At 39.4% G+C, this 10,188-nt stretch overlaps 1 protein-coding gene across 1 annotated transcript; it reads right to left on the reverse strand.

Moving 5' to 3' along the window:
• Positions 1-328: 328 nt before the first annotated feature.
• LOC132650777 (zinc finger protein 431-like) lies at positions 329-8,610 on the reverse strand (the record flags this gene model as incomplete). Its single annotated transcript, XM_060376097.1, has 4 exons — positions 8,577-8,610; positions 8,320-8,380; positions 1,236-1,322; positions 329-1,088 (listed from the first exon to the last, which is right to left on the reverse strand). Coding segments are annotated over exons 1-4 (942 nt in total), but the record flags the coding sequence as incomplete, so codon positions are not given.
• Positions 8,611-10,188: the final 1,578 nt, after the last annotated feature.

A 10,188-nucleotide genomic window follows, 5' to 3' on the forward strand; every position in this document is an offset into this window, starting at 1 on the left:
AGTGAAGCTTATAGAAATGTCCAAAGATTTCATCAGACTAAAAATAGTCATAAGGTTTTCTCTCCAGTATGATTTCTTTCATGGCTTTGTAATAATGTGACATGCAAAGGCTTTACTGTTTATACTCCTAGGGTTTCACTCCAGTATGAGATTTTTCATGCTTTTGGAGAAAACAGCAATGTGCAAAGGCTTTACCACATTGATTAACTTCATAGGGTTTTTCTCTAGTATGTGTTCTTTCATGATTATCGAGACTACTGAGATGTGAAAAGGCTTTCTAACAATGATTTCATTAATAGGGTTTTTCTCCAGCATGTGTACTTTTATGCACCTGGAGATTTCCATGTTGTGAAAAGGCTTTCCCACATTGATTACATTTGTAGGGTTTCTCTCCAGTATGTGTTCTTTTATGCACCTGGAGAGTACTGTGGTTTGAAAAGGCTTTACCACATTGAAAACAGTCATAGGGTTTCTCTCCAGTATGTGTTCTTTTATGCCTTTGGAGATTTCCATGTTGGAAAAAGGCTTTCCCACACTGATTACAGTCATACTGTTTCTCTCCAGTATGTGTTTTTTTATGCTTCTGGAGACTACTGGGATGTGAAAAAGCTTTCCCACACTGAAGACATTCGTAGGGTTTCTCTCCAGTATGTGTTCTTTTATGCATTTGGAGACTACTGCTGTTTGAAAAGGCTCTACCACATTGATGACATTCATAGGGTTTTTCTCCAGTATGTGTTCTTTTATGCACTTGGAGATTTCCGTGTTGGGAAAAGGCTTTCCCACATTGATTACATTTGTAGCATTTGTCTCCAGTATGTATTCTTTTATGCACCTGGAGACTACTTCGAAGTGAAAAGGCTTTACCACACTGAAGACATTCATAGGGTTTCTCTCCAGTATGTGTTCTTTTGTGCATTTGAAGACTACTGGGGTTTGAAAAGGCTTTACCACACTGAAGACACTCGTAGGGTTTTTCTCCAGTATGTGTTCTTTTATGGTTCTGGAGATGACTGAATTGTGAAAAAGCTTTACCACAATGATTACATTCAAAGGGTTTTTCTCCAGTATGAAGTCTTTCATGCCTTCGAAGATTACTGCAATTTACAAAGGCTTTATCACATCGATTACATTTGTATTGTTTCTCCCCAGCGTGTGTTCTTCTATGCATGTGGAGATTTTCATGTTGTGAAAAGACTTTCTCACCGGCATTACATTCCCTATATGTGTTTCTATGTATGTGGAGTTCACTGTGTTGTGAAAAGCCTTTACCACATTGATTATATTCGCATGGTTTCTCTCCACTCTGATTCCTTTTATGCCTTTGAAGATCAGTGTGATGTGTGAAGGCTTTACCACACTGGTTACTTTCATAGGGTTTCCCATAAACATGTGTTCTTTCATTCCTGCAAAGATAATTAGGATATGTGTAAGCTTTACCATAATCATTACAATGATGATCTATTTGTCGGTGTAAATTAAAGTTGCAATTTGGCATAATTGTAAAATAAAGTTTCATATTTACATTTTATCCCTTCGTTTACATTCATAGTTTCCCCCTTGATTGTGGGTGTTTTGTACCCTACAAGATACCTTTGATCGCGAGAAACTTTATTACATGCCTCACTTATAGCATCATTTTTCCATAAGTGGTTCATCACATATTTAAAAAGACCTAGAAGAACTCAGCTTTATCACAGTGAATGCATTCATTTAGTTGTAGTCATACTGATTTTGTAAAGTGAACCATCATAAACACAACAATTTCCAGAGGGCCTGTAATCATAGTGATTTTTTTGTAGTGTGATTTATTTGACTTTATTTTCAATGAGTTTGGAAAACTAATTAAGTAATTAGTTTAATTATTAAAAATCCCCTGCTCAGACTAGACTTTATGAATGTGATACAAGTTCATGATTTATTTGTTATTAATAATGAATGTATAAAAACATGAACAAATATTAATTTATACTGTGGTCACTATCATGTGTTCTATTGTACACAAGTATAGTGAAATTCAAAATGCAATAACTCATGATAATATACATCAGGAAAAAGCCCGCTCAAGAAAACTGAGCTTTGGTGAATCCTTCCCAAAAGTACCTCTACACAGATGTAATGATGGAGACCTACAAGATCATCACTACTACTGGGGAGACAATGAATACTCTTTAACATTTTATTAATTTAGTTATGACTAATGATCAATAAATTTAATATAAACTTGCACCACATTAAGAAAGTCTGAATAAAAGAACTACTACATATCTTCTACTTGTTCTGGAAAAGAGAGATATGTTTCTATTTTCTGTATCCGTAGGTTCACATGACTTGTATCAAACTTGACAAAAATATACTTATTAAAAAAAGAACAATGGGTGATCCAAGATGCTAGCGACCAGCACACATCATATCTGAGAGGCTGAGGATCTGAAACTCTGAAATTGATGAGTGGAGAGGCAGCTAAAACCAGGACATCTACATTGAAGCTTCCTTGGGGAGAGGGGACAACACATGAGCTGAGACCATTTAGATCCATGTCATCCAAGGACTCCTCTGGGGACTGAGAGTGGGAACATTCGATCCCTCTGCACTTTCCCTTGTCAGGTCTCCCTTTTTCTTAGCTGAGGCAGCCCAGAGTGCCCCACAGCTCCTAGCAGAGCACTCCCTGCTTCCTGACTAAGTCAGCAGGGGCAGGCCTCCTAAGTCCTCAGCAGCAGTTGCTGGCTATACCAGCCTTCCATGTCCCAGGTCTACAAGCAACTGTATTGGCCTTTCAGAGCCTCCCAGCAAGTGACTGTACCAGCTGTCCAGACCCTAAGTGGAGGGCAGCTGGCTGTACAGTCCACCCAGGACTGCAGACTGCTGTAGGGTCTCCACAAGGCTTCCCATCAGATCTGTACCTGCCTCCCACTTCTGCAGCTGTGGATGGACTCCCAGTGGACTGTTTTACCAGCTTCCAAGTTTTGCAGCTGCAGCACCACTGAGCTGATAGAGCTCCTACACCCACATATGCCCCAGCAGGGACACATCTGAGCATAGAAAACAGGGAGAAAACCTGTGTTCTCTGATTAGACCAACGAGCTCTGAGCATGCCTTCAAATGAGTGCCTGCAGATCCCCAGATCCAGGGTTCTTCTATGCTAGCAGCCAGACATCGGATCCCTCCCACCCACACACCCACTGTGGACAACATTGGTATTCTTGGGACAGTGTTCTCAACATGGGAGCCCTGGTTCTGCAGATTTACCAGTGGACTCCAGGCAAACAACTCCTGGAGCCCATGCAGAGCTGAATACCAGTGGCCTGTAGAATATTGAGATATTCGGGGAATCTGAGCATGTGCATTGTGTCTTCCAACTCTGGCAGCGTAAACAACCACACTTGTGCCTGCACTATCCCCAGCACCATATTCCAGGCATTTACACTCTCTAGCACAGTGTCCTTCAAGGCACCTTTCCATGCACACGCTTGCTCACACACATTTGTGCTTGTGGATTTTCCAACACACACACTCAAACCTGTGGACCAGTCCCATCTTCCTAAAGAATACTCCGTATACCAGAGAAAGATGAAACCAGTCTGAACTACAGATTTCAAGAACAAAAAGTGAAGATTACAGATGATCAGGTGGCGAATGGTCGGAGTAGAAACACATCCAACAAAAATCAGGACATCATGGCTTCACCAGCAACCCCCCCCAAATCAATGGCTACTCTAATTCATCAGAAACACAGGAAAATGATTTTGAAGCTATACTTATCCAGTTATTAGTGACACATAAAGAAATGAACAAATCTCTCAAAGTATAGCCACACAAATGGAGGCAAATAAAGAGGAAAGACCAAAGCTCCTAAAGGAATACAGACAAACATAGACAAATGAATAGAGGCACAAGTGCAGGCACAATTAGAGCCAGATAGAAAGGAAATCAGCAGAAAACAGAGACCATCATAAAAAGACAAGAATCCACATTCAAATAGATGAAGGGAATGGTGCAATGTGTGAAAACAGAATTAGAACCAATAACAAAAACAGAAACAAAGAAACCCCTGGAGCTGGAGAACTTCTAGAAAACATCAGGAACCACAAAAGTAAGCATCACCAATAAAATACATGAGATGGAAGGGAGAATCTCAGGTACTTAAGATACACTTGCAGCAACTTAAACTTCTCTCAAAGAAAAAGCAAAATCAGAAAAGTTGAAAACACAATCATTCTAAGAAATCAAGGATACTCTGAGAAGACAAAATCTATATAAAGAACTAAGGAAGTTAAACAGCAAAAAAATCAAGTAATCCAATTAAAATTGGTGTACAGAGCTAAACAGAGAATTCTCAATAGAGGAATATCGAATGGCAGAGCAACACTTAAAGAAATGCTCAACCTCATTAGCCATCAGGGAAATACATATCAAAACGACCCTAAGATTTCACCTTACATGTATCAGAGTGGCTAAGATAAAAACCTCAAGAGACAACACATGCTGGAGAGGTTGTGGAGAAAGGGGAACCCGCCTCCACAGCTGGTGGGAATGTAAACTTGTACAACCACTCTGGAGAGCAATCTGGCACTCTCTCAGACAACTAGGAATAGCGTTTCCTCAAGATCCAGATACACCACTCCTAGGTACATATTCAAAACAGGCTCAAGTACACAATAAGGACATTTGCTAAACAATGTTGGTAGCAGCCTTATTTGTAATAGCCAGAAGCTGGAAACAGCCCCGATGCCCCTCAGTGGAGGAATGGAAGCACAAAAGAGGTAATATAAAGTAGACTATTACTCAGCAATAAGAAACAAGGAAATCATAATAAATGCAGGTAAATGGTGGGATCGGGAAAAGATCATCCCAATTGAGCTATCCCAGAAGGAAAAAGATGCACACGGTATATACTCACTCATACAGACATATAATATAGGATAAACCTACTAAAATCTATACACCTAAAGAAAATAATCCAGAGGGAAGAGTCTTCCTAAACTGCTCAATTCCTATCCAGAAAGACAAAGAGGATGGACATCAGAAGAAGGAGAAAAGAGGGAACAAGTCAGGAGCCTGACACAGAGGACCTCTGAAAGACTCTGCCCTGCAGACTATCAATGCAGATGCTGAGACTAATGGGCAACCTTTGGGCACAGTGCAGGGAATCTTAGGAAAAAAGTGAGAAACAGTAAGATATGGAGAGGACAGGAACTCCATAAGGAGAGCAACAGAACCAAAAAATCTGAGCACAGGGGTCTTTCCTGAGACTGATAATCCAACCAAGGACTGTGCACGGAGATAACCTAAGACTCCTGCACAGATGTACCCAATGGTAGTTCAGTATCCAAGTTTGTTCCATTGAAATAGGAACAGGGATGTCTCTGACATGAACTGATTGGCCTGCTCTTTAATTACCTCCTCCAAAGGGGGAAGCATCATTACCAGGCCACAGAAGATGACAATGCAGCCACTCCTTATGAGACCTAATTGACTAGGATCAGAAGGAAGGAAAAGAAGACCTCCCCTATCAGTGGACTTGGGGAGGAGCATGCATGCAGAGGGTGGAGCAAGGGAGGGATTGGGACAGGAGGAGGGAGGGAACCACAGGGGAATACAAAAGGGAAAAAGTTTAATTAATAAAGAATAAAAAAGAAAAAAAATCTAAGAATAATAGGAATAGATGGAAAAGAAGATTCCAGGCTCTGAGGTCCTGAAAATGTTTTCCAGAAAATCATGGAAGAAAATGTTCCCAACTTAAAGAAAGAGATGCCCATAACCACAAAAGAGGCCTACTTGACACCAATAGACAAGGCCAGGATAGAAACTCACATCACATCATAGTCAAAATGTAATCTACATATAAACAAAATGAAGGAGAAAAACCACCTGATCATCTCCTTAGATGCTGAAAAAGTATTTGACAAAAATCCAACACCCATTCAAATTTAAACTGTTGGAGAGATCAGGGATACAGGCCCATACGTAAACATAGTGAAGACAATATACAGCAGGCCTATAGCCAACATCAAATTAAAGGCAGAGAAACTTCAATCAATCCTACTGAAAACAGGGAGAAGGCAAGGCTGCCCACTCTCTCCATATCTCTTCAACACATTACTTGAAGTCCTAGCTACAGCAATAAGACAACTAAAGGAGAGAAGGGGATACAAATAAAAAAGGAAGAGGTTTGATCACCTCGCCCTGGAGGGGAGCAGCCTTACCAGGCCATAGTAGAGGACAATGCAGCCACTTTTGATGTGAACTGATAGACTAAGATCAGAAAGGAGAGGAGAACCTCCCCTATCAGTGGACTTGGGGAGTGGCATGCAAGCAGAGGGAGGAAGGAGGGTGGGATTGGGAGGGGAGGAGGGAGGGGCTTATGGGGGGATGCAAAATGATTAAAGTGTAATTGATGAAAAATTAAAAAAGGGAAAAAATAATTAAAAAAATCTCCAAACGTTTATGCATGCAATACTAGTTCCGAGTATTTCTTTGAAATCCTTAAAAAGTAGAGTTTGTGGATCATGAAGAAGGCAGTACCATTAATAACCAGTGCTTTCCAGGTTTCTGCGTGTGCAGGAGAGGGTACTTGCAATCACGCACACGTGAGCTTCCTTTTCATCTTGGGCAGGTTGTATTCTTTCAACTTAATTTCATTATGTCCAAGTCCCTCCATGTTGTCACAAATAAAAAGGATTTCATTTTTTATAACAACAAAAAAAAAGAAAAAGGTCAAAGTATCACTAATCACAGATGATATGATAGTATACATGAGTGACCCCAAAAATTCAACCAGAGAACTGCTTCAGCTGATAAACTCCTTCAACAAAGTGGCTGGATACAAAATAAATGCCAAATAATCAGAAGCCCTCCTGTATACCAAAGACAAAAGGGTTGAGAAAAAAATTAGTGAAACAACACCCTTTAAAATAGCCACAAATAACAAAGTACCTTGGTGTGACTTTAAACAAGCAAGTGAAAGACCTCTTTGAAAAAACTTCAAGTTCCTGAAGAAAGAAATTGAAGAAGATATCACAAGATGGAAAGATCTCCCATGCTCATGGATCCATAGGATTAACATAGTGAAAATGGCCATCCTGCCAAAAGCAATCTACAGATTCAATGCAATTCCCTTCAAAATAGCAAGATAAATCTTGCAGACCTGCAAAGAACAATTCTCAACTACATATGGAAAAAGAAAAAAACCCAAATTGCCCAAACGATCCTGTACAACAACAGTTTGTCTGTAGGTATATCTATCCCTGTTCTAAAGATATACTACACAGCCATAGTAAGAAAAACTACATGGTATTGGCATAAGAACAGAATGGTGGATCAATGGAACTGAATAGAAGACTCAGAAAAAAATCCACACGACTACAGTCACTTGATTTGTGACAAAGAATCCAAAACCATACAATGTAAAAAAGACCAGCACCTTCAACAAATGGTGCTGGTCTAACTTGATATCTACCTGCAGGAAAATGCAAATAGATCCATACTACCCACTCTGTACACAACTAAAGTCCAAGTATATTAAAGATATCAACATAAAACCAGACACACTAAATCAGTTAGAAGAAAAAGTAGTGGCAGAAAAGCTGACACACTCAGAAAAATATTTGGCAGAATATGATACATGCATCTCTCACAAGACAGTAATGGAAATGAGCTTCTTAAGGGGTACTACATGGAGATGGAGGGAGTTTTACTGGGACAGTAATAGAAAGACAGGTTGGAAGGAGACAACTGAGGTCAAGATCAAATGAGCCAGAGAATAAAAAAGAGCATGAAGATTGAAAAAGATGGATGGAGTTAGTTTGAGACTATACAAAGCAATTAGGTGACAGTAGAAAAGCCAGATTTAATAAGGAATCTAGGAGAGGAGTTTGAGCCAGAAAAGCTGAATTGAATCAGCCATCTATGAGCTCAGAAAAAACAAGATAGGGTTTGTCTATTGAGCAGTAATTCTCAGAGGCCAAAAAACTCCTAGGCCTAAGGTAGGTTGTATGGGACCTAGAATCTGCCCTGCCCAGACCTAGGGTAGCAGACAGAGGGGCAGTAATATTTGGACACCATGATTTCTAGATTGAATAAAAGTCCTTTTTACAGTAATATCTGTTTAGCCAAGGTTTCACTGTCTTCATTCATAAACTTTCTTACTCATGAAAACATAAGTAAGATAGCTTACATTGAGGAACATGGGTTTGGGAGAATATTCCTTAATACTCTAGAATATTGGATTCTTTACACTATTGCTTTCCTTTAAAACTCCTGGGACACATTGAAAATTTTTCAAAGGCATATTTATATCAGCTTCCATGAGATAATTACCTTCCATATCTTCTAGAACGTTGACACTGTTCTTCAATATTATGGTCTTCCCAATTGTAGCCTAAAATATATACCAGAAAGAGTTGATATTTTATTGAAAATTAGGGGAAATTTAACTTTCTCTCTTCAGTGACCTTAGAAACATGATTGATTTATTCTTCCTCATTCCAACTGAAATTACATAAGAGCATCATTGAGAAAAGTCAACAACAGATGTCCCCTTTACCTTAATAGTGAAAGAAAATTCACTGTCTTACCTATGGCTGTAAGGTGCTTATAGGTGTCTATCATCACATCTTTGTACAGACTCTTCTGGAAAGGATCCAGCAAAGCCCACTCTTCCCGAGTGAAGTACACATTCACATCATCATAGGTGATAGAATTCTAAATTATTCCAATTATGGGTATAAAAGAAAGCACAGTAGTGACAACAATGTAAAAGTATACTTCATTGACAATATATTCATATAATTCTGGTTCTTCCCTGAGTTATCTCCTGACAGAGAAGTTCTGATGTACTCACCTGGTCATTTTAGAAGTAAACTAAATGAGGAGGTTCATCTCATTCGGAACCCTTTGAATAGAATTTAGCCTTTCAAGAGAAATGTCAAGTAACAGACATAAAGTAAGAAAGTCAAGGATGTTGATGAACAGTACAGACCGCAGATCACAGAAATTGTATGCACAATTACTAACTACAATAATTATGGATAAGCAGGATGTATTGCCTCATGACTTTAATTCCAGGAGTCAGGAAGCAGAGGTATGTGTATTTCATTGTGCTGCAAGCCTGTCTGGCCTCCAAAACAAATTTCATGACATCCAGATGAGGTAGAGTTAAGACCTTTATCCACTGCAAAAAAATCATTCAATTAAGAAAGATACAAAGAACTCCATGGTATTTCTGAAGTTCCAACAAAGAATTGTATATTCAATACAGTTCTGTATCTATCTTCCACAAACCTGTAGTGTTTCAGTTTAAACTCTAATACTAATGAGAGTTTACTAAAAGGGAATGCGTGTTCAAACAGGTACAAAAGGACGGATGTTGTACCTGGAATAGTTGTCCATTAATGAGCAACATAAGATGGTTGAAGTGGATCAACATGGAAAAGCTCTTGTTGGTCTTGACAATAACTGGCCTCAATGGCCAGTGCTTACATCAGGCTCACAACTACTCATTACTCCAAATTCTGAACTTCTGAGGCCATCAGCTGACTATTGTGAGGATCAGGTACACAAAAGGCGCATAGTCACACAAACAGGGAAAATACCTCATTTAAAAACTCAAAACAAGCACAAGAGGCAGGAAGAATGTCACACACCTGCAATCCAATAACTCAGAAGTCTCAGGCAGTATTAATGTCATCAATACATGACATCCGGAGACTAAGAATATAGTCTCTGGCAAATATTAAAACATAAATATGGATGTGGATCAGCACAATAGCATATGCTAGGACATGCTTCCATGGAGAATAAGGCGGTATATGGGGGATCTTCCCCAATATCTTTGTTAATTGAAACCCAATTCTAAGGATCTTCCCTAGTGCTCCAACTGAACACTTGTGGCTCCTTCCCCTCCATACCATCCAGCAAACATGGACACCCTAGCCAAGCAGGTCATTAAAATAGCAACACTCATCCAACACACTTTCTGAAACTTCAGAGTGCTAACAGAACCCTAAGAACAAAACTCCCACACATCAAATCAGCACTTAGTCCTATAATTGCCCCAAACCCAGATGCCTAGACACCAGTTTAGGAATAGATTCAAGAACAGTCGGGCAATATGTCACCACCTGAGCTGAGCTATATTACCACAGCAGGGACTTACTATCTGAAAATTACAAAACTTTTTACAGAAAC

This window comes from Meriones unguiculatus (assembly GCF_030254825.1).
Source record: "Meriones unguiculatus strain TT.TT164.6M chromosome 13 unlocalized genomic scaffold, Bangor_MerUng_6.1 Chr13_unordered_Scaffold_33, whole genome shotgun sequence".
Classification (NCBI taxonomy): domain Eukaryota; kingdom Metazoa; phylum Chordata; class Mammalia; order Rodentia; family Muridae; genus Meriones; species Meriones unguiculatus.